The sequence below is a fragment of the Mixophyes fleayi genome, chromosome 8 (assembly GCF_038048845.1).
Source record: "Mixophyes fleayi isolate aMixFle1 chromosome 8, aMixFle1.hap1, whole genome shotgun sequence".
Classification (NCBI taxonomy): domain Eukaryota; kingdom Metazoa; phylum Chordata; class Amphibia; order Anura; family Limnodynastidae; genus Mixophyes; species Mixophyes fleayi.
Genome location: NC_134409.1, coordinates 44,291,048 through 44,316,752, shown reverse-complemented (window position 1 = coordinate 44,316,752; position 25,705 = coordinate 44,291,048). Strand labels below are relative to the sequence as shown.

At 40.3% G+C, this 25,705-nt stretch overlaps 1 protein-coding gene across 4 annotated transcripts in view; it reads left to right on the top strand.

Annotated features, from left to right (window-relative positions):
• The window catches only part of DNM3 (dynamin 3), a 399,791-nt gene that overhangs the window by 324,820 nt on the left and 49,266 nt on the right, over positions 1-25,705 (top strand). For all 4 annotated transcript variants that reach the window (XM_075182456.1, XM_075182455.1, XM_075182457.1 and 1 more), the window contains exon 19: positions 15,327-15,491. In XM_075182456.1, coding sequence (XP_075038557.1) covers positions 15,327-15,491 — 165 coding nt within the window. The remainder of the gene's footprint in view (positions 1-15,326; positions 15,492-25,705) is intronic.

The following is a 25,705-nucleotide window of genomic DNA, read 5'->3' as shown; positions in this document are numbered from 1 at the left end:
AACTGTTCCTACACCTGGTGTTGCCATGACCTATCCCAATGCACATACAATCTGTCACGTTTAGATAGAAGGCCTCATGCAGAATTGGACATTAGTCCAATGTTGAAAAGCAAAATTTGCTTTTCCATACTACGCAAAAAAATTGTGTACATCTCAGGTTGTATGCAGATTTAGAGGTCTCTACGAATGTATCGGGCTGAGACATGAACGCCCCTAACATGACATTCAGTACACGGCTGAAGGTGCTTTGGGACATTACTACCCAGGGGAAGGCTGGAAATTTTAGACTCGACTCAGAAGCCTATTAGTAATATTTTAAAGAAAAAAAATGCAGGTGGCCCAGTGACCCAGCCCAAGGTAGCCCACTATGGGACCGGCCTGGGGGGCAGATGCTCCCTGCCCAGTCTGCCCCTGTCCCTACCGCAACTCTCACTGTCATCTGGAATGAGCCAGTGGCATAAAAGTGCAGTGCCGCCAACAGTTTGGTCAATAGCGGTACTGCTGTTGGGATGTGGAGCATTGGCTCTAGGTCACTCTGTACAATGCGCAGGGTGTCCATGATGACATGAGGAGTGAGCCGATAGCGATGGACCACCTCAGCATCTGACATCCCAAAAAGGCTGAAACGTGGCCTAAAGATATGCTCCCTGGGCCGGCGATGTTGGACCAGTTGCTGGTTTTGGAGAGGTGGACACTTGTCACCCTCCTCTTGAGCGGCTATCTCCCGCTGGTATAGTATTTCCTCCACTTCACAGATTGGCTATATGTGAGAAAGATGGATGAAGGTTGCAAATAAATAAATTACTTCATGCCTTGCAACCATTGTAGTTTGCTTGTATAGTAAATAGTTACAAATTATACTGTAGATCTTTTTGAAAGAGGGGGAAAAAAGCAAAAAGTCTTATATTTTGTGAAGTTAAAACATACACATACAAGCATCTTTCAACTATCAGAAGTGGAACTAAAAACAGTCACAAGAGTATGGAGTCTTCAAGCCGCCATGCATCGCCGCGGTTTTCCGTCGGGTTTGCATTGCAAACAGCCGGATTTACTAATGGTCGCATTTCATCTTCAATTTGAAGCCGCCGGCGATGTCACGGCGTGATGTAATGCTCAAAGCCGGCGGCGGCTTTGAATAGAACATGGCGCTTTTGCTTTAAATGACGGCGCTTTCGTGTGAAGGCGTTTTTTTTGAAAATTACACCTGTCTCATGGCCTGTTGCTATTGGCTATTTTCAAAGTCAGGAGATTTGATATCACAAGCCCTATATAAACCACTGGCCTGACACTTTTTTTTTGATAGGGTTTTGAGGAGTTTTGTGAGAGGAGTTTGGAGGATTGTGGTTTGGTGACAGTTGGTGAGAGTTGGAGTTTGGTGGATTGGTGGAGCGATATCTGATTGAAGTGTGAGTAGTCCTGTGGTATTTTTCTGTTTTGTACATTTATTTTCTCATTTATTTTCTGTCTTGTATTTTTTGTATTTGACTTGTCCTTTGTCTGTGTTACTTGTGTGTGACTGTGTTGAGAGTGTGTCTGTAGTTAGTGTAGTTTGTCCTTTGTGTTTGTAAGTCTTTCTGTGTTTTGTGTGTTTCACATTTATTTGTGAACATGTCCAGAGAGAGGAGGGGAGCAAATCCTCAAGAATACTGGTGTTTGTCCAAAATCAGGATGCACAATATGTCATTACATAGTTATCCCTTAATAGAGTGTAAAAGCAATTCTAAATTTACTAAATAAAAAATGGGTTTCTGGCTTATGACTCCTCTGCTGCATCCTCAGACATCTGCACAGCACAAATTCAATGAGTCACATACCCACTAGTAGAGGTGTGTTATAGCGTACCTATGTACTCTTGTAAACCAGGTTCAGGTTACTAGAATAATCTGGTGGGGTGGCTATGTATGCACCTGAAAAGGGGTCTGATATTATTCTGTCTGGCTGTTTGATACATAATCTAGCATTACATCAACTTACCCCACCGATTATTGCAGTAGACAGTGAACAAGTAGGGGTCCGTGTCCCATTTGGTGATGTGCAGAGCACACAGGGGTGGAGGCACAATACAGACCGTCTCATAAAAAACAACACATGTGGAAATCAGTCAATAGATTGCATGGTGGGAAAACACAATGAAAAAAAAAAGTACACTGAAATTACAAGACACTGTGGCCTTTTTACATATACACTCCCAAAGGAGCTAACTTTGTACATGAAATGGCCCTTTCCCTTCTGTTCTGATTGACAAAATACCTCAAACAGCACACTGTTTGAACAATCTCGCCGCTCACAAGCAGCGCTTTCGTTTTGGACTTTTGAATGGCGGTTTTCCGGCGGCTTTATAAACCCCCTAATAGTAAATCCGGCTGTTTGTATGTTGAACATTTTTGAAACCGTCATGGCGCTTTATACAGAGGCGGGTTTGAAAGCATCATTTCTGGTCGTTTGGACGGCGGGTTTAGCGTTAGTAAATCCGGCGATGGCTAAACCGCCTCCAAACCCGCCGAAAGTCGGCGGGTTTACAAACACGCCTGTTAGTAAATCTAGCCCTATGAGTCAAAGTCTCACTCTTACGAGGTCTCCTCAGTAAGGTGATTACTGGGTGCCACGGAAGGACTACATTGACAGCAGGCAGCTAACAGCATATTATTTGCTGTTAGCTACCTGCTATTCTACATAACCATCATCTGACAGTCGTAGAAGCCGGCTGCGCTACAGCTAAGCAGCTCCAAAAAAAACAAGTAGATTCAAGGGCCCCCAGATGCCTGTGGCCCCTGGGCTGTAGCCCAGTTAGACCTCGGGTTAATCCGGCCCTGGCGGCAGAGCATGAATCTGACGTATCCGGAGGTAAATGCCCACTTTGAGTATTTCTTAGCAGTGTCCAACCATCACAAGCCCCTTTGCACTCCCAAAGTCATAGACCATCGTAAGTGTTCCTTATGTTCACTTTCGCATGGATATTGCGTGTGTACATCTTCGTTACTCTCTGTTTCTCGGACAAATCTCTCAGATCCGGGCATGTACAGAGTGATTTTGTGCACAAAATCAGCTGATGTGTGCATTAATGAATCAGGCCCACTATGTGCAGAAGCAATCCATCTTAAATATACTGCATCTAGCCTGTGCCCCAGTTTGTCAACACTTTCACCCTGTTCCAGTACTTATAAATGATCCTGCTGCAGAAAATTTTCCCACATCGTCATCACTTTATGACAACATTTATATAATCAGAGCAAACCCCCATTAATGTTGATTCTAAGTTAGTATACACTGTTAATGTGCCCATTTTGTCTATGAAAATTTAGAATTTTTAATTGTACATATTGGGCCTGATTCATTACGGGAAGTAAAGCAAAAAAAATAAGTAACTTTGCACCTTGGCAAAACCATGTTGCATTGGAGGGGGATATACATTTAAAATGTGGGGACAGATTTATACTTGGGTTAGGGCATGTCCCAGATCAATTTTAAATTTCAGTGTAAAAATAAAGTTATCAAGTATTTGTGTGCTACATGAAAAAGCAGCCAGTATTTAACTTACGTGCAAAATAATAAACTAATATGCACCCCCTGCATTGTAACATGGTTTTGTCCAGGAGAAAAGTTACTCATTTTTTTGCCTTACTTTCCTTAGTGAATCAGGCCCATTATTTTATTTATTATTCTTATAGGTGAGTTTTATCAAACTTGTTTCCTGCTTGACCACAATCTGCGTTCCGCCTTATGATCAAAGTCATATTTTCTCACTGACTATTTTGGTTTCATTAAAACGTGTCTTTACACCTAGAAACTATTGTTACCATTTTACTTGACTACACACAATTCTGGTGGTTTTAATTGGCTCAAACCACTTGTGATTTCACTGGATAAAATCATCATCATCATCACCATTTATTTATATAGCGCCACTGATTCCGCTGCGCTGTACAGAGAACTCATGTGGGTCTTCCTCCATACATTCTCTCCACATAACCAGAGTGTTCTCATCTCTGCTAATGTACAGAGAACACTACTAACCACCACAGAGGGGTGCAGTGAAAAAAGTAAGAAGACTGGGAATAGAGGAAACAAAAGGGAGACACAGGATGTGCATGAAGCTGTTAATTTGCTGAGGCCATAATGGTGAGAAGAGGACTGTATTTGGTTGACTGTTACTGTTATGCACAGTATTTGCTTTTTTGACATCCGCATGTTCTTTTTGTACCATGCCATGCAAGAAAGGGAGAGTTTTGTTTATCCGTATTCACTGTACTGTTAATAATATTTATTTTCTCACCGTACCACCCCAACTGCGTTATCTGCCTTCCTCCATGTAGTAAATTTAGTTGGTAGATATTTTGCATATTTCAGGTAACAGGTCAATAAGGAGTAAATAACAAAAAATATTTATCCATGTATTTTTAGTAACAGAATAAGGACTTGTACTCTAAAGTTACTTTATGTTTGCTCCAGACCTCTGCATTTTAGTTCCAGACCTCTATAACCTCCTACCACGGGCAGGTTTGGCTAGGGGCAGGTGGACATCTGCTCCCCGGGCTGGCCCCATAGCGGGGTCACTGGGCCACCTGCATTTTTTTCCTTTAAAATAGGTGCCGAATAGAATCTTGGCTCCCGGCCTAAAACTTTCCAGCCCTCCCCTGCCTCCTACTTAATAGAACATGAATACAATATGTTGGCACTTAAGAAATGGTTAGTCAGTGCTGAGATACACTCATTGGATTGCAGCAAGCCAGTCTTATTTGCAGGTTGAGGAAATCCAATAAATACCTTTCTTGTGACTCAGACACCCACATGCTTTCTTCTGACTTTAACTAGTTTATTATGTTTCTGGAATTACTGTATTTGATTATAAATATCTTACACTGATTTCTAATGTCTCCTTACAGTAAATGAGCGGTAGTCTTTAGTTTCAGTTCTCCAGGTTATTCACAAAATAATTATAGTTATCATAGCTACAGAACCACACATTTCTTCAACAGTCAGAATGGTTTTCCTACTATTACTTTGTAACTCAATAGAGCGTAAATGAAGAATGTGATAGTGGGCAAGTTCTTATGACTTTTAGTCCCAAAAAGCAATGTTTAATAGCAGTACTCTGAGCAAATCCAGTAAAATCCATGTCTGCTACAGCAATACATATAGCCAGATAAAGCCCAGAGGTTTATGTCCCCTCCAGTACAGTACAACATAACTATCTCCAGGCCGCAGCGTCACCCCCCCTTTCCCCTTTCTGTTGGTTCATCCTGGATACATGATCACACTTTCACAGTAGCCCTCTAGTAGATCCGGCCAGTTGAGAGTCTTGACATCCAGCAGCAGTTTAAGTAGTCACACCCTGAACAGTCCTTTTATCACCTTGCTTTTCTCCACCCTTCCCCTGTTCGATGGGCAAGCTGATGACTCAAGGCTAGTCTCTATCATGGGCCTGGTAACTGGGGAAGTGTTTAACTGAGCTGTCTTCTGATGACAATATCTCTACCCGACTCACCATGGTGATGGCTCCAAACTATCTGAGACTGGACATCAAGAATTAATGGAGTAGCTGAACTTCTGAGTTTACAGCTCACTAATCCACCGACACTCATGTGTTTCTAAATGGAAAGGACACTATGGTTTTCTATGGGGATCACTCATAGGCAGACTGTGTGGTATGGCATGAGTAGGAAAACAGCATCCAGGGAAAAACAGATTGGGCATCAAAGAGACTAAAAGCATTAAAAAAAATGACAGAAATTACATAGAATATAAGTAGGTTACAGTTCCCTGTGGGGAAGGACACTAGACCAACTTGACTTTATTAGATAGGTCTAAGCATGTTGTTTCACAACAGAGGAGTTGTGAGGAGACCGGGGTTGGAACCATAGTTCTCTAGGTACCCGGCCCTCTAGATTCACAGATCACAATAGGCAAGGATGCAAGAAAGAGATAATAACCTCTTTATTTATAAAATTTGTACACACTAAATAAGTGCAACAGTGCTCCCCAAGGAGAAACGTATTTCCCCACCCTCATATTCAAGATTCAAGCTGCCATAATTTTATCTGCTTTCAATTACCAACATAGACAAATTAAATGCTATTGCCCTCAAGCAGTTCAAAGACTACCTCCAGATATATAGTTTTCTTTTGAGCGTACGTGAAGTTAGGCGCTCCTAAAACACCTCTCTATTCAATTAAGCAGGATTCTAAAAAAAAAACAACAATTAAGAATGCCTTTGAGAGTTTTTATTTAGAAAAAAGTTACAGTGTGTAAAATGAGGATTGCCTCATTTTCTGCACTCCAGGATGTTGTATAAAAAAGTGTGTAGGATTGTCTTTGAAAAATTTGAAAAGTTTTAAAAAATAAAAAATGTTAAAACAAACACGTCCATCTGGATATGTAAAATACTTCAATTATGCATAAACTTTTTCTTACATAAAATAGGCAAGGTGAATTCTATCAAAAAGAGAAAACATGCAAAGTAGCAAATGTGTTATACAAAATGTATAGTTTATTATAATATCAAATAATACATAATGCCTGGCATGTGGATGGCAGTTAGAGATGCTGAACTTCAGATCAGCTAGGTGACCCACCACCCATGTAATCATCTATAAAACTATTACAAATTTGTGATGACAGTGGGATATTACAAGGAAGTTCTGAGGACTTAATTTGTTCAGTCACACTGGGCTATATAAACTTATATATATATATATAAATGTTAATATTTTTGATATTTTTCTAGGCATTTTAACTGGCCTATTTTTCTAAGTATTTTAGTTAGTTTACTCATCACACCAAGGATAGGGTTGCTTCAAAGATCTTCAAGAGTACTATCTCAGTTCAGCTGCTGGACCCACTAGGGCAGCACGGTGGCTAACTGGTTAGCACTTCTGCCTTACAGCAGTGCGGTCATGAGTTCAATTCCCAACCATGGCCTTATCTGTGAGGAGTTTGTATGTTCTCCCTGTGTTTGCGTGAGTTTCCTCCGGGTGCTCTGGTTTCCTCCCACACTCCAAAAAACATACTGGTAGGTTAATTGGCTGCTAACAAAATTGACCCTAGTGTGTGTGTGTGTGTGTGTTAGTGACAGATGTGAGTGAGTTCTCTGTACAGCGCTGTGGAATTAGTGGCACTATATAAATAAATGGTTAAGATGATGATGATGATGGACCCTGACACTTCTACTGGCATTGCTGTTGCCTCCTCTGTTCATCTTTTGGTGATCTACTCGATGGTAGCACCTGATGCCACAACTTCTGAGAACCTGTGTCCAGCAGCGAGCTTGATGCCAGAGTAAAATACCGGCCACACAGCTACTCCAAGTTGGCAGATTAAAAAGCGAAAGCATTCTTCAAACCTAAAAAGAAAATGGAGGTTTTGTTAAGATGAATGGTGTGGGACAGTAATTGTTGCCAGCATCTGGACTATCATAAGATTTCTACAATGACTAGTTATGGTTGTTATTATTATGATTATTAACATTTATTTATATAGAGGCAACATACTTTTTAGAGCTTTGAGTAGCAACAGAAAGACAAATCAGTAAGAATAAGAAGTGAGAGAAGTAAGAGTGAACTCTGTAGATTGTGTAGGGAGGTTAAGAAGATTGCTTGGGAAATTAATTAGCTTGTCTAAGGAGGTTCATCTTTCATGTCTCCACCTTCCGCTTTCCTCATTCAAACCGTGCCGCACCACTGGTAGCTTTACAGAAATGCCAGTCACCAATGACTGCTTTAATATTGGTGTTTGTTAATGCTTTTGCCTTACTATGGCCACACACACTTTCCCCACTACCAGATACAATTGTTATGCCACTACCTTATATATCAATTGTCCCCCACACTTCTTAGATTGTGAGCTCTTTTGGACAGGGCCATATTTACCTTCTGTTTCATGTCATTGTGTAATTTCATTGTATATATATATCTTATTTGTATTATGATCCCCTTAATGTACAGCACTGTATAATATGTCAGTGCTTTATAAATAAAGGATAATATTAACACTTGGAAAACAATGAAAAACACTATAAACCCTGGGGTTCTCCTCTTATTTAAAGCTATTTTTTGAATAATATTTAAGAATGTTAGTAAATGTTAAATAAAATGACAATGTCCCACATTCATTAAACATATTATTAAACAATTGTTTCTAGTCACCACACTGTGAATATCTGAATGGATATAAATATGACAGGACCTCTGAGATGACATGAATGTCAAATTAATCAAGCTAACTATAATTAGGCAAACAACATGGAAGCAAATATCCAAAGTGTTACAGGTGACTCTAAAAAGTTATTTCAAACACAAAGATTTTGTTAATGACAAATACATCAGTTTATTTGGTCCCGGTCGGTTTTTAAAGGGGGTTTAAAAGCTAATTACACCTAAAGCTAAAAAAAAGGTCAGAGTAGCACATCCTACTACCCACTCCGAAGGGTCTTTAAGTTCGCAAAAATCCATCTCTAGTGTACTTTGTATTTGCATGGATGGCAAGTTCACTGGGTAATTGTGCTGACAACCCAAACAAGGCCTACTCAAAAAGAGAGACTATCCTCTTCAGATCATTAAATGTATTGGTGGACCTGCCAAACAAGGCCTACTCCAATGGAGAGATGGTCCTCTTCAGATCATTAAATGTATTGGTGGACCTGCCAAACAAGGCCTACTCCAATGGAGAGATGGTCCTCTTCAGATCATTAAATATATTGGTGTACCTACCAAACAAGGCCATACTCCAGCAGAGAGATGGTCCTCTTCAGATCATTAAATGTATTGGTAGACCTACCAAACAAGGCCTACTCCAGCAGAGAGATGGTCCTCTTCAGATCATTAAATGTATTGTTGGACCTACCAAACAAGGCCTACTCCAGCAGAAAGATGGTCCTCTTCAGATCATTAAATGTATTGTTGGACCTACCAAACAAGGCCTACTCCAGCAGAAAGATGGTCCTCTTCAGATCATTAAATGTATTGGTGGACCTACCAAACAAGGCCTACTCCAGCAGAGAGATGGTCCTCTTCAGATCATTAAATGTATTGGTGGACCTACCAAACAAGGCCATACTCCAGCAGAGAGATGGTCCTCTTCAGATCATTAAATGTATTGGTAGACCTACCAAACAAGGCCTACTCCAGCAGAGAGATGGTCCTCTTCAGACCATTAAATGTATTGGTGGACCTACCAAACAAGGCCTACTCCAGCAGAGAGATGGTCCTCTTCAGACCATTAAATGTATTGGTGGACCTACCAAACAAGGCCTACTCCAGCAGAGAGATGGTCCTCTTCAGATCATTAAATGTATTGTTGGACCTACCAAACAAGGCCTACTCCAGCAGAAAGATGGTCCTCTTCAGATCATTAAATGTATTGGTGGACCTACCAAACAAGGCCTACTCCAGCAGAGAGATGGTCCTCTTCAGATCATTAAATGTATTGGTGGACCTACCAAACAAGGCCTACTCCAGCAGAGAGATAGTCCTCTTCAGATCATTAAATGTATTGGTGGACCTACCAAACAAGGCCTACTCCAGCAGAGAGATGGTCCTCTTCAGATCATTAAATGTATTGGTGGACCTACCAAACAAGGCCTACTCCAGCAGAGAGATGGTCCTCTTCAGATCATTAAATGTATTGGTGGACCTACCAAACAAGGCCTACTCCAGCAGAGAGATGGTCCTCTTCAGATCATTAAATGTATTGTTAGACCTACCAAACAAGGCCTACTCCAGCAGAGAGATGGTCCTCTTCACATCATTAAATGTATTGGTGGACCTACCAAACAAGGCCTACTCCAGCAGAGAGATAGTCCTCTTCAGATCATTAAATGTATTGGTGGACCTGCCAAACAAGGTCTACTCCAACGGAGATATGGTCCTCTTCAGATTATTAGATGTATTGATGGACCTGCCAGTTACACCATGCATCAGTAAATAAAACTTTATTTATTTATGGTTTCCCAATTCCACTTCAAGCTACATTTTTAGCTTTTACATTTTACATTTTTAGCTACATCTCACCCCAATCAGTGGTCAAAGTGGAAATTTAGAAGTGGTGTTGTGAAAAATGTAACGGTAATGTAAGTGAATAGAACTTTATAGTTTCACAATGAAGGCAGTGGGAGAAGTGGCAATATAGCATACCACTGTATACACCCCCACTTCGACCACTGACCCCTATCCCATCTAACTTGTAGAAAACAAGTCTATTATTTTAATGTTAACAATGAATGGTACTTTCTGTAGAATACATTTGCTATTTTACATGTTTGCTATCTTGGTGACATCCACCTTGCTCTTTTATTTGATGAGAGGTTGTGCATAATTAAGGGGTTTGTAGAGTTGCTTGATGATAACTCTCACTGTATTATTAATTAAATGAATGTGTACTTACATTTCTGGCTTTCATTTGAAAATTAGCAGTTTGAGATTTGCACCTATTAAATAAACCTACTTTTATATAAGTTTATTAGTAGGTATGAGAGTATTGGGTGACAGTAACTTAGGTGCTTTAACTCTTAAAATATGCTTATGCTTTCTATTTTCTGCTTCCTCTGTCGCTCTGTGGTAAGTGGTTGCATTTTAAACATAATTCCTCCGCGCATTTTTCTTTTGTGAGAGTTGTCACAAACTTGAGTGATTTAGTGAAAGCAATAAAATACTGTTGTAGGTCTGGATCATGGATTTCATTTTGTGTGGCCTAAAGTACCCGTCGAAAAGGCCCCATTCAATCCTCCAGTGGTTTTCTTGCAATCAAGTGAAATGACGCATTGCTGTATTCCTTGGCACTATATGCACTTATTCCCAATAGGGAGATCGGTTTAAAAAAGAAAAAGAAAAATGCTGGATGTCTGCAATCCTGCAGATCATTCAATTGAGAGCATACATGTGTATTTGTAGCATGCAGGGAAATGCACATTAGTTAACGCTTTGACAGGTGAGCTAAAACGTGCCAATTTCAATATTACAAATGCTAGTGGAAAATACTGTGTTTTTATCACTCAGCCATGCATACTATAGTAGGGAACTGCTTAATTAAGGATAGGCTAGCTAGCCAATTCACCTTACTCCTAATCCATAGCAGTATGTGCTGCTTAGTAACCAAGAACAACTCATTACATCAGTCTGTCTGCAAGCTACAGGAGGGTTTTTTTGCCACGTTTTTTAAAAGTGATGTTTTAGGACTATCCCTGTTTAATAGAAGCAAGATAATCCCAGCTGTGACAGTCTTAACATTTAAGGATGGTGTCACACAGGTGATTTGAACATTTGTGCCTAAACAAATTTACAAGCCTTCATGTGACGTCCTCTCCGCTTTAGTCAGAGAAATTAACAATTTCATTTGAAGCAATCAGACTCTGCCCATTAAAAGTCAAGTGGAAACCGTCTGTGTGACAACACTCTTAGGGTGGGCGATTCAATTCAAAGCGGGTTGGCTCGCGTCTAGAACCGAAGAGGTATTCTGTTTACGGGACCTGCAATGCTTATAGCGACTGAAAATAGGGCTTGATTTTACAATGTTTTGCTCGCACCTCCTATTCTAGTTTTAAACCCACTAACGTTCAAAGTACCAGTATGATACCGACCCTTAGGAAATGGCTGGTGAATGTTTAATTTTTCCCTCTGATCATTATAAACAAAAATGACAACGGTTTACCTATTGATATCCATCCATCAAAGTTTAATATTATATGGATGAAACGTTATTATTTTGCCATCCAGGGCAACATTTGATTTTCCCATTGAAGAGTTATGTATGATACAACAGAATGCAAAATGGCATCCGTTATTGGCATGTCATGGGGGGATGAGCGGGACTTTTTAAGAACAAATGACACATGTCACACTGACATTAATAGATTTCCTCTTATTCTTTTTATTTTAACAGACATTGATATTGCAAGGAAAGAAAATCTTGGTGCTGTACTATTTAGCTTGTGTTGACTGTATAAAAGTCAAAAAAGAGCTATAAACTGCAAACAGTATTTTGGCTTCTCATGATATATACAGGGAAAAGAGGAAAAGAAGAGTTTTAATTTGGGTAATAATTGTATAATACAGGTTTTAAATGGTCACTTTGGCACCTGGAATGTCTAATTACAGTCACAGATTAAGGGGTTTATATATTATTACGAGCCCCGTTAATTAGCATCCTTTATTGCTGCTTTTCACATTGATAAAGGGAGGCATTTTTAGACCTATATAAAATAAAATCATGTTGTGACATTAGATGAGATGCTGTGCCAGAGATGACTACATGCCCAGAGAGTTGTTTTGCTATTTGCAATTATTTACTGCACCTGCGAGACCATAGGTCAGCTCATGTGCAGAGACAGATTGGTAAGAGGAGGTTAGGAGCGTCCAGCCTGCCAGGGAAGGATCAGAAAATCCATCTCTGGCAGTGCTTTAGCTACAGGCTAGACCTGCCAACACCATCCTCAGATGTTGTTAACAATCGGGGGCAAACTCTGAAAAGTTAAGCTTTTTAGAGCTTGATAAATAGCTCCTCTTGGCTGTCCCCATTGAGAATCACAATTTTGCCTAAGAACACAGGCATGAATAAAGAATGGTACTAAAACATCCTCCAAGAGCAATCTCCCAACCATTCAAGAACAGTTTGGTGATGAACAATGCCTTTTCCAGCATGATGGAGCACCTTGCCATAAGGCAAAAGTGATAACTAACTGGCTCGGGGAATCAAAACATCAAAATTTTGGGTCCATGGCCAGGAAACTCCCCAGACCTTAATTCCATTGAGAATTTGTGGTCAATCCTCAAGAGGCGGGAGGACAAACAAAAACCTCTCAAATTGTGACAAACTCCAAGCATTGATTAGACAAGAATGGGCAGCCATCAGTCAGTATGTGACCCAGACGTTGATTGACAGCATGCCAGGGCGAATTGCAGAGGTCTTAAAAAAGAAGGATCAACACTGCAAATATTGACTCTTTGCATAAACTTAAAGTGATTGTCAATAAAAGCCTTTGACACTTATGAAATGCTTGTAATTTTACTTCAGTATACCATAGCAACATTTGACATAAAGGTCTAAAAACATTGAAGCAGCAAACTTTGTAAAAAGCAATACTTGTGTCATTCTCAAAACGTTTGCCCATGACTGTACAGACACTGTCATGTGCCTCTCACATCCTTTTGCTGCATCTTTAGGTATTTTGCGGTATTTAGGACTCTAATTAAGTGTTTTGTGGTATTGTATTTTATGTGACCTTTGTCATCGGACAGTCAGCATTTGCACTAATTACCTTGTGTTAGCGAGGTGCTGTAAGAAAGCTTTGGTTTTATTGCCCACAAGGACAGAAAGGCTAAATGTTTTTCATGCTATTCACACACTAAATTCTCTTTTTTAATTCCTCCCCCTAACACACTTCTACGAGATCACAAACCAGTGGCTATTTTTATTTTAGCATTCTCTTGATGGGGATAATGCTAAACATGTGTCCCTACCCTGCTTAGCCAACAAAAAGTCTCTTATTGCAGCCCTGTAATTTAAACAAAGAAAACTCCAAAAGCACATACAGGATATAAGTGATGGAGGGGGGAGCGAGAGCCAAGGGGTGGAGAGAGAAAAATTCCAGTCTAATTCTCGGGGCAGATGCAAGGGAATAAGCAGTCTGCAAAATGTGGTTTCGGCAAAAACAAAAACTATATATATAATACAATCAGTGTTTTATATTTTTTTATTATTATTATGGGTAATCTTGTTTGCTTTTGTTTAATTCCAACAATGAAACAAGTCATACCAATACAAGACTACTAACCACACAGTACATACAATCATTTCAAACTTTGCACTGTATGTTTGTATTCTTGGCTTTGATTAAATAGAACAGTTCAGGGTCATTCTGTATTTCTGACTCTATATATTTTTTTCAGATTTTGATGAAATGCACTAGTTTAGCGGGTTTAGCTACTATGGTGTTATGGACATACACAGGAAGTTTCTGTAACTATTTCTAAATGGCTGAAGTCTTTCAGTGCCAGAATAATTCCGTTCTGTGTTTCTGGCACTCCATCTATTTGCTTTGTTTTGGCTAAGTGGTTTAAATTTAATTGAAACAATATTGCCTTTATACAAAGGGGTAGCCTGTAGTAGAGCCAGAACAAAATAGGCTCCTTATGAGACATGTACACCGTTTGTACTTGAATTGTTGGTAGAAGTGAAAATATAAGCTTGATTTTTAACCTTATTCCTAATTAGAATAAATAGATGTGCCAGGATCTCTTCCCATAGTGTCACATTTATTACTACCATAGCAGAATTCAAAGCGGTAAAAGCCCAGCACCGTTTCTAATAGAATCTTCACAAATCTTTAAATAAGAGCTTACTTTAGGCATAACTATTTTTTTACAGTTAATCTCAATGCACAACAATTTAGGGAGAGTTTAAGTCTTACAGAATTTCACAAGCACACATGTATTTGTGATGGTCAGTAATATTGAATCTGCAAAACGTACTTTATGTAGGTCATTGTTGGTAGAGATGGAGAATTCTTCCTTTAGATAGATGGCCCAAATTGTCGTTTATCTATTTTTCTATGCATAACAGACCTGTCTATAAGCATAAGATGGAATTCAGCTAGGGACTAAATACATTTTTAAGTACTAGCATTATATGTCTGCATAAATATTTTTTTTTAAACAATGTATTTAAATTTTCACATACATCAAGCCAAAAATATTAACAGGCAGAAATTGGAAGCAAGAAGGTAAAACACAATATGCAATACAATATACAATATACTATAAACACAAGGTAATAGACATGAACAAAACAACAAATAGTGCAAGGTTACTATAGCGCTGAAAAGCCACCTAGAAGTGTAGATGACCTGATTGTACATAATGTAAATGTAAGGTAAAAGGTAAAAAAGGAAAGGAGGGGAAGGACAATAGGAACAGGCTGGCTCCGAGGTCCCTGATGGGGCCACGACAGATGAGTGTATCAAGAGGTAACCCATCAAACGTCAACAAGTAAATAAATACATGTAAAAGAAAATATGTACAGACTACCAGAGAAGGGCCATATTTCTTTTTAAATATTACAAGGACATACCAGATCAACTTCAGTTCAGTATTTTGTCTTTAATTCATAGATTCATCTCCATTACCAGTATACTTTTAATACCACTTCAGATAGTCCAATCTTGCATAACTGCATCACAAATTGTCCATGACGAACAAGGAAAGTTTTAACATTCCTATTTCCTGTGGCTCTATTGTATTTACATAAATCCTGCCAATATTATACTAATACAATATTGACACTTATATATGTTTTACATATTCTTGCATTGATTTTTGTGTTTGTTGGAATCCTTTCAGACAGATATAGAAGAGGCATCGCAAGCAGACAACTTTTCAATGGATCCACAGCTGGAACGGCAAGTGGAAACTATTCGCAACCTGGTGGATTCTTACATGACCATTATAAATAAATGCATCCGTGATCTGATACCCAAAACATTAATGCACTTGATGATCAATAGTGTAAGTATTGTATGATCTGTCATGCTGTAAATGCATCGGCTTCATCTTCAATAACACAGTGGAGACAGCAATTTGTGCTCCTAATATTCATTAGAATACAATCAATCCATTTTCTTGCAAATAATGTCTTATGAATACTGGTCATGAATTACCGAAATGCTACCATTGATTCCTAATGGCATGATAGATTGTATTTTATTGAGTAATTATTTAACCCACAAATTGGCTGCCTTTTAGGTTTACCTTATACAGGAAAAGATAGCAAATTGATAATTATTATTGCTGGTCTTCTTCTTCTTGTTCTTCTTCTAATAATAATAATAATAATAATATTATCCTTCTCCTTCTCTCCTTCTCTCCTTCTCCTTCTTCTCCTTCTTTTTCTCCTTCTTCTCCTTCTTCTTCTCCTTCTTCTAATAATTATTACTTATTTTATTAATAATAATCTTCTCCTTCTTTTTCTAATAATTATTACTTATTTTATTAATAATAATTACTTCTTCTTTTAATATTTTTTTCTTTTTCTTCTTCTTCTTCTCCTTCTTCTTCTTCCTCTTCGTCTTCTTCTTCCCACTGATAATAGACAACAGCTGGATTTATTGAAGACTTAAAGGGGACTTAGAAAGTATGAATATTATAATTAATGGTTGTTGTCACGCCCAAGTAAGGTGCAGCCTGTTGGTATTTGCGTTGTTGAAACTGGGGGCGTTGAGTCTTACGCACCCCTGGTCTTCACCAGGAACCCCCACAAGGAGTTATGGATTTGGCTGTTAGGGACTAGCCGGTCGCGGTTCTCAAGTACAGCTGCCAGCGAATCAGAAGAAGAATGGGCAGGCGATCCAAGTGAGAACCAAGCGGACAAGGACAGTACGAAATCAAAGTCCAAAGAAGAGTCAGGAAACAAGCCAAGGTCAGCATCCATGAGAATAATGCAGGAGGGGTAAACCAAAGAGATGGTCAGGAGCAAGCCGAAGTCAATAACCAGGAGAGCAGACTAATCATTGGAAACGCTGGAGTAGAGGTGGGACCTGATACTCTGGCACTCTAATGGCGCCAGAGGCCTTTTTAAATAGTGACAGGCCAACATTATTTACCGGCGGCGGTGATGTCAGTAGATAGCGTCCCATTGTCTAGCAACGGGTCGCGCATGCGTGACAGAGCCGGCTAGACGTTCGGCAGCAGGAGGGGCAGAGGCTGGCCCAGAGGAGGTACGGAGGGACGGCACCTGACAGTTGTCTTCACAGCGATTAGACTCAAGGGGCCTGATTCATCTTCGGACACAACCTGCACACATCAGAGCGCATGTACAAAACAAACATATTATAACGTAAATTAACAACTTTTAATACTATAATCATAAATAAAGTTAATTGTAAAAACTGTTTAATTTTTCATTTTTTAATAGTAAATATATAAATCTAGGTGTTCTTAATGCATACTGTATATATAAATGCAGTTCTAAAGTCTATCTTCCTTGCATACACATGTTCTGTGCTAGCTAGTGGAACACATATGTGTAGTTTTTAAAACAGAGATTATGCCATGACAGCCATCACTGTCACTCAGCACTTGTAGCTGGTGTAAATGATTTGGCTAAAAACACATACTAAGAAAAACTCAGAACTTGAATCAGCCGAATCTGTGTTGGCACACCCTTACTGTACATTGTCTACCTTCATCCACGTCGGCACACCCTTACTGTACATTGTCTACCTTCATCCACGTCGGCACACCCTTACTGTACATTGTCTACTTTCATCCACGTCGGCACACCCTTACTGTACATTGTCTACCTTCATCCACGTCGGCACACCCTTACTGTACATTGTCTACCTTCATCCACGTCGGCACACCCTTACTGTACATTGTCTACCTTCATCCACGTCGGCACACCCTTACTGTACATTGTCTACCTTCATCCACGTCGGCACACCCTTACTGTACATTGTCTACCTTCATCCACGTCGGCACACCCTTACTGTACATTGTCTACCTTCATCCACGTCGGCACACCCTTACTGTACATTGTCTACCTTCATCCACGTCGGCACACCCTTACTGTACATTGTCTACCTTCATCCACGTCGGCACACCCTTACTGTACATTGTCTACCTTCATCCACGTCGGCACACCCTTACTGTACATTGTCTACCTTCATCCACGTCGGCACACCCTTACTGTACATTGTCTACCTTCATCCACGTCGGCACACCCTTACTGTACATTGTCTACCTTCATCCACGTCGGCACACCCTTACTGTACATTGTCTACCTTCATCCACGTCGGCACACCCTTACTGTACATTGTCTACCTTCATCCACGTCGGCACACCCTTACTGTACATTGTCTACCTTCATCCACCCGTTGTCTCCCTCGATGCGCCCTTCAAGTCATAGGCTATTTCAAGCAATATACAGCAGGCAAATGGACTTACATCCAGAGATGAATTTACTAGCAGGCTGCCCCCATCATTAGTAGTTATTTCAATTAGCTAGAGAGGTGGCTAAAAACATGGTAGATCCGCTCTTCCTATAGACTATGAAAAGTTTACCGGTTAAGGAAAAATGATATAGTCTTAAATGCTATTTGCAGGATTGGCGGAACAAGGTAAGCTCGGTAAGTGCATCAGGAGGGCGTCACTGGGACTCGTAATACATGTAGACACGACGCCGGCGTGGAAAAAATATTTTTTTCTGGCACAGGAGAAGTGTCCTCATATTTTCTCAGTCCTATCTCAAAACAGAGTATATGATTGGAACAGACACGGGGTATGGGGGAGCAGCACATGTGTAGTGAAGGCCAGGAGGTGATAATTCTAAGTTATTTCATTGTGCTTGATGTGGTCTGGTCTGTACCATTTTTACATTGCTGCCCCTTTAATATCCCTGTTTCTCAAGCCGGATTTTTCTTAAGCCGGAAGTCACAGAGCATCCCAGCTCAGAGACGCAGTTCACACTCAGTGGCGCACGCAGGGGGGGTTTCTGGGTCTCCAGAAAAACCTCCTCTCCGCTAAAAAAGTGCCCTAAATAGCGGCACTGTACTATACAGCAGCTGCGGCGCTGTCAAAGAAGCGTCCACCACGGACGCTTCTTTGACAGCGCCGCGGCTGCTGTATAGTACAGTGCTGCCTAAACGGAGCTGCTACGCATGCGCTGCAGCTCTCTAGCTTATTTTTTTTCTTCTTCAGTGGAGGGAAAACCCCCACCTTCAAAAATGCTCCGTGCACCCCTGACATTGCACCTTGGACCCGGGAATGTCCCTGGTCTACCACGTTCATACTGAACACCGGTCTGCCCTGGAAATAAAGTGTCAGTCATCACAAGAGGAGCTTTGATTGGCTGAAAAATGGTGAGGCAGAAATCCAAGACTTCTGCCCCATGTAGTTGCTGTATTTTGCACAATATTTGCGTATTACAGAAAGAGCAGTTTCTACTAGAGTGGAACGTACAGGACTCTGAACTATATGTGCTGTCTGTGGGTTCTACCACTTATGAGGGAGAACGTACAAATACTTCTGCATAACTCATTCGTACCACCATCACCGCCAGTCTGTCATCAATAAGTGAGTAGAGCGGACAAAGGGTTACCTGAACAAAATATTTTTATTCAAAGTGTAAAAAATACTTTTTTAAGGATACATATTATGTCATATGTACTAATATAAATCCAATATAAATATATATCAAATAAATATCAACATCAAAAAGTGAGTGACTTTTTGAAGTGCCTACATTATAAACATTTTACATATACAAAACATTTTAAATATTGTTGCTTTAAAAAAAGGCAAACATTATAACTGTACTGTATATACTTTCATTACCTATAACTGATGGTCATGTGGGTAATCAGGGTTTTGTGGACTAGTCAGGTACTCAGGGTTATGGGGAGTCATTTGTGGAGAATGATGTGGAGCCATTATTGACGTACCTGGGTTAGGGGGAAATATTTGTTGCGCTTTGTTATCTAAAGGGTAAGAGCCCTCAATGTGGTATGGAGGTTGTGGTTGATGTTGTGCATGTCCTTGAATTCTTGGCATAAGGCGATCCAGGTAAGCCATCATGAATTCATGGTTCTCCCTCAGAATCCGCTCCTGCATACCCATTATTTGCGTTATGAAAGAGTCCTGCAACTCACGCTCATTGTCCATGAAGTGTTGGAGACGTGCGTCTTCTTTGGTCGCCATAGTCATGTCCATTTCCTTGAGCTGCTCTACCATTACTGTGGTCATGGCTTTTGTTGCTTGTAACATCGTATCCAGCTTCTTCTTTCTTTTAGGAACATTGTAAACTACAAATGGTAAAAAGAAAGGCAATACATTAGGGACACCGAGGATGAATAAATATTGCTGCAAAATTAAATTGCAGAGTTGTAAGCTGATATAAGTTTGAGGCCTCATCCCTCCTACACAGTAGCTTAACGCTGCAAGAAAACTTGTTCATTTTTTGATATGTTTTTACGTTTAGTTTTGGAGTTTTGTCGTTTTATTTAGTTTTGTCAAAGGTTGTGCCGCCGGAACTGGTTGGGTCTCTTGCAACACTTGGGTGTCTGGTGAAGGTTGTGCCGCAGGCAAAGGTTGTGAGTCTGCCAATTCCTCTGCAGACATATTAATGGTTTTTTCTGTCACATTTGAATGCTCCAAATCGGCATGTTCTTCTAGCAAATCATTGATAATTATCAGTGAAGGCACCCTTGCTGACTGCTTTCAGCTGTAGGACTTTATTATTATTATTATTATTATTATCATTTATTTGTTGGGCGCCACAAGGTTTCCACAGCGCCGTACATAGTACAAACAGTAGACCGTACAGTGTTAAACAGTACAGAACGATAAACACAAAGTACAAATGCTTCAGTAACTCCAGGACAGCCATAAGGAGTAAGGACAGAGCAGAAGAACAGGTATGGAGACACGGGGGAAGAGGGGCCCTGCTCATAAGAGCTTACATCCTAAGGGAGGGTGGACAAATCAGACACGAGAGGGAGCTGGTGATGCCAGGGGAGTGAGGGAATAGCGAGCAGAGTAGATGAGGGGTTAAGTGGACGATTGATAAGCTTTGAGGAACAGGTGAGTTTTAAGTGCTCGTTTGAAGGAGCACAGATTGGGAGCGAGACGGATGGAACGAGGGAGGTCGTTCCAGTGTAGTGGGGCAGCTCAGGCGAAGTCTTGGATTCTGGAGTGGGAAGTGGTAATTAGAGTGGAGGAGAGGTGACGGTCATTAGCAGAGCGCAGGGACCGGGCAGGAGTGTGAATGGTGAGGAGGTTGGCGATATAGGGAGCAGTAGACAGGGAGAGAGCCTTGTAAGTGGTGATAAGGAGTTTGAAGAGGATTCTGTAGGGGATGGGGAGCCAGTGTAAGGCATGGCATAGAGGGGAGGCAGAGGAGGAGCGGCGTGAGAGAAAGATGAGTCTAGCAGCCGCATTGAGTACAGAGCGGAGGGGGGCGAGATGTGAGAGGGGGAGGCCAGGGGGAGACCAGGGGCAGACTTTGAACATCACGACAGCTTAATGATGACGAATGCGTTGGGATTTGCCAGGGCAGAGTTGTCGAACACTACGTTACATTGATCATAAAATTGCCATTACATGTGGGCACCACCACTCTTTCTCCGGTTGTGATCATGCACTTTGGAGTATTGTTTGCAAAGTGACTTTAATCTATTTACCACCTGTTGCTGGCTGCGCTTTATCCCACACTGTGTTAGTATTTTTGATATGTTCTAGTACACTGTTGCTTCCTTAACATTGCATGTGATCTGTTTCTTTATCTCCTCTCCTCCTCTAACAGCCAACAGCTCTTCATCTGGCCAGTGTGTCATGGTCGCTCCTTTCTCTCTTCTCTGCAGCATTGAAATGACGTCATCCTCCAGCGTCCCTAATCCCCCAATCAGTTTCTTTATGTGCGACCGGGGTTGAAAAACCTAAGTCGCACCGTTCAAGCTGCAGGCGACACGGGACTTGTGGGCAGCACGGTTGGCGTAGTGGTTAGCACTTCTGCCTTACAGCACTGGGGTCATGAGTTCAATTCCCGACCATGACCTTATCTGTGAGGAGTTTGTATGTTCTCCCCGTGCTTGTGTGGGTTTCCTCCGGGTGCTCCGGTTTCCTCCCACACTCCAAAAACATACTAGTAGGTTAATTGGCTCCTTACAAAATTGACCCTAGTCTGTGTGTGTGTGTGTATGTTAGGGAATTTAGACTGTAAGCCTCACTGGGGCAGGGACTGATGTGAGTGAGTTCTTTGTACAGCCCTGCGGAATTAGTGGCGCTATATAAATAAATGATGATGATGACTTACATGGGAATAACCCTCCAAAAGTCCCAGGTCTAATTTCGTTTTTGCACTGACCCCCTTTCACACTGAGCCTCAACCAGGGTTGTTGGAGCTCAGCCCCGGCAAAAACCTGGGTTTTTTAGGTAGTGTGAATGGGGTATTAATTGTTAATCATACTGGAGACTGAATTACTTGCAAGGGACATCTCTCTGGCAATTGGTTAGGGAACCAACATGCAAGAAAGAAATCTTGTATTTAGCTGTCACAAATGTGACATAGTTTTAAATTTGTCTGTAGGAGTGAACTTAGGGTCTTGTGAGCATATGTCAGTGTGGTTTGATTTACAGGTAGGTGCAAAACAGAACCATACCAAAAATGAAGGTTTTAGATTGTAGAAAGGCTGACTTTAGTCAAATGACAAATCATTTATGTGACTCTTTAGTAGGAGTGTAGGAACAGTGAAACATATTGCAAAAATGCATTATTAAATTCAACAGAGCTTTGTGTTAGATACATTATTAAATTCAAAAGAAAGTGACAGTTAGTTTAAGTATTTTGAAATAACTATTAATTGGATTATGCCAAATGCAGTTCCACTGCACAAAAAGACAGTAGGGACGAATATGATAACTATCTGTCTCAGATAAAAATTAAGAAACTAATGGATTCTCTTTAAAAAGAAAGAAATAATAGTTGGCTGTTTAGAGTGAAACACGTTACAAGGCAGTATGGATTTCCTGTTGGGAGAAGTTAAACAAATCTAGTGGATTTATTTTACTCCATATCTAAAGTGATTTATCTCGGTGGATCAGTGGATATAGCTGATTTAGGTTTTGTCAAGGGGTTTGATTTGGTTTGCCACAATATATTCATAATCTGAAATCCTTGTATTTGACTCAAAATAGTGGAATGGATGTTTAGAAGACAGGAGGATTTTTGTAATGAAAGGTGTAAGCTCAGTGGAAGGACTTGGTCCTTTTTTGTTTAAAGCAGCAATCTGCATAGAATGTTTTTTATTTTCTTTAAATAGCAAGTTAATTACCTTTTAAAGAAGCATCTGACAACCTTTTTGTTAGCTACATGGGTGCCAGTTACACAGCTATGTTATGTGAAGGCAGAGGGGGGTGGAAGAGGAGACGAATTGAATTGTAGACTGAGCAGACGGAGCTCATTTAGGTTTTCCAAAACTTCTCTGCTCACGTGCCATGTGACTGTGATTGTCATGGTCGTCCATGACACTGTGCAGAATAGGAGAGAAGGGGCAAAGATAATACGATAGAAACATACAAGTATATGAAAAGTATTAATAGGGATTAGGAAGGCTACTATATTATATTTTTAAACAGAGTATTTCTAAAACATGGGGACACACTTTGAAATTGGAGGCATGACGACTGAAAGGCAACATAAGGAAGAAATTTTTTACAGACCGGGTGAAAGATCACTGGAATAGACTCCCAGCAGGGTGGAATACCTGGGATAACCCTAATGACACAAAAGAGCTTTCTTTGTTGTCTGAACTATAGGCCATCAGCTCTCCCCTGAATATGTCCTTCCTCCAGCTGTGTCCAGGCTCATATTTAGTGGACCCGTCACCTTTCAGCAGCAGCTAGGTCCTATGAGCACCACCAAGTTTCAGAAGGAGTTCACTGGTAGATCGGTACATTCATGTCATCATGTTGTACTTTAGGTGGAGAAAAAGACAGAACTCACCTCCCCAACATTATCTGACTACTGGACATGGTCATTTGTAGTGAAAATGATGAACTGATATAAATCTGCACATTTGCAGGGTACAGAATAATACAATACACGAGCATTGCATAAGCTGAAAGATACAAAAAAACAGACTTTTACTTAAAGTCAAGGACATTTGTTTTAGATGTCGGTAACATGCTGACAAATAATTTAGTGTTTAATTATTTAATGACCCTTTATAATTACAGCAAGTTAGCCTTTGCCTAATATAAAATCAAAATCAAAAGTTTTTTTGCTGTTACAAATTGAACATCCATATTATTCGAGTTGCTACAATATCTATAGTAGTCCTTTTTCCTTATCAAGCCCAGATTCCAGTTGATCCCCAGGAAGTGGTTTCCATAGCAATTTTAAAGCTCAGAAAAGCCCTTGAACTTCCTCTCTTTGCTCCCAGTGGCCTTTAGGCAGCTCCCACATGTCCGCCAAGGAGACTGGCTGCATCTTATCAAATACTTCCCTTTGCAGATTATGATACAGGAATCTCTTCTATGGGAAGGCTTGCAGGGAGCTTTTAGAGGATATTCTAATAAGGCCCCATTTCTTGCATCTATTATCTGTTTTCACAGCATCCAGAACACCCAGTCTGCTGGCATCCTTGTTTACTATAAACGATCCAGTCTTACAGGAAACTGCATTGATAAAGTGTGTGACCTCACTAGAGACAAGCTGTCAACATGATACTCTACTGTGAATATATGGTTTGTATAATATAAGTCTAGCAAAATACAAGATAACTAAGATTAACAAAATGAAATGAAAAGTGCTAAACAACCTTAATAAACATGTACATTTTAGGTACATTCTATAGCAGTGAATGTGTTTGTTTTTTAATTAAATTTTCATCGGTAAGATATTCGCAATCTTTTTGATCTGTCCATTTCCACCCTAGGTAGCAGCTTAGGCTGCTCCATGTATTAAGCCTCCCTGTATACACTCCAGTTACAAGTTATTATAAGGCCATACCTGCCTACTCTCCCGGAATTGACGGGAGTCTCCCGAATTTCGGGGAGTCCTCACAGACTCCCGGAAGAGTAGGCAAAACTCCCGACATTTGGCAAAATTCACGGAAATGAATGAATGGGGCGTGGCTTAATCGTGACATTTAGCTCCACCCCCTCCATTCAATGCCGTGAATGTCGGCTTTTTATAGTGGGGGCGGGGCTATGGTGATGCGAAATGTCACCCCACGCCCTCCTCCTACCCCATGTCATCCATGTCATCCGGGGGAGAAATCTTAAAAGTGGGCATGTATGTATAAGGCTGAAAGAAAGTGACACCTAGGAGGAAAGACAATATATATTGTTTGACATAGTCAATGGCTAAACCCTCCAGAGAGGGATCATCAGGAGGAACAGCATAACAGAATGTTTTTCCTTCCATTTTCCAGAAAATATTATCGGAAAACATAAGTGTAAAATAGTTTGAGATTCTTGTTCAGAGATAACAATTCAAAATACAAGTTAATATTTGTTATATACTACAACCTGCCTACTTTTTTTCACTGAGCTATGAGACGTGTATAATGGTTCATCTAAACCAGATGTACACTGTAATAGGTAAAGACCAGTTGGTCATTTAAGTATGTGTGATGATTGCATAGTTTGACGCTGTCTTGAGTTAGCAGTGAATTAATTGAAGTTTGTGGCATAGACATACACCCAGCTAGAAAAACAGCACTTCATAACACAAAGCTAAAACCCCACATGGAATTATGAGTAGAAACATGCAAATATCTATCTTTCGGCAAATGTGCCGACTGAATGAACTCTGCAGAGTCATTCAGCTTGTCTCTGCAGTGCAGAGCTTTCAATAACTTTTATGCCAATATATTCTACAATACACAGGTTGTACCTAGTTCTGTATTTGTCGTGCAAGAAAACTTAGCACATACGCTGGGCAGCACTGATCAGCATAAATATGGTTTTAATTTATTTTATTTTATTTTTGATTGTCTTTTTTTACTATTTTGTCTGTACCAGTCACCTATTTTTCTCAGTAAACAGAATAGATGTCGCTACCACATTAATAGTCCCACCACCTACACACATGCTGTAGAACATTACAGGCAACACTAATAAACAGGGATATATATGTTTATTATGGCTAGATTGATGTTGGGGTGGCATAATAATGTAAATATGTCAAACAATTTGCTATAAATTATGTGGACAAAATTGAA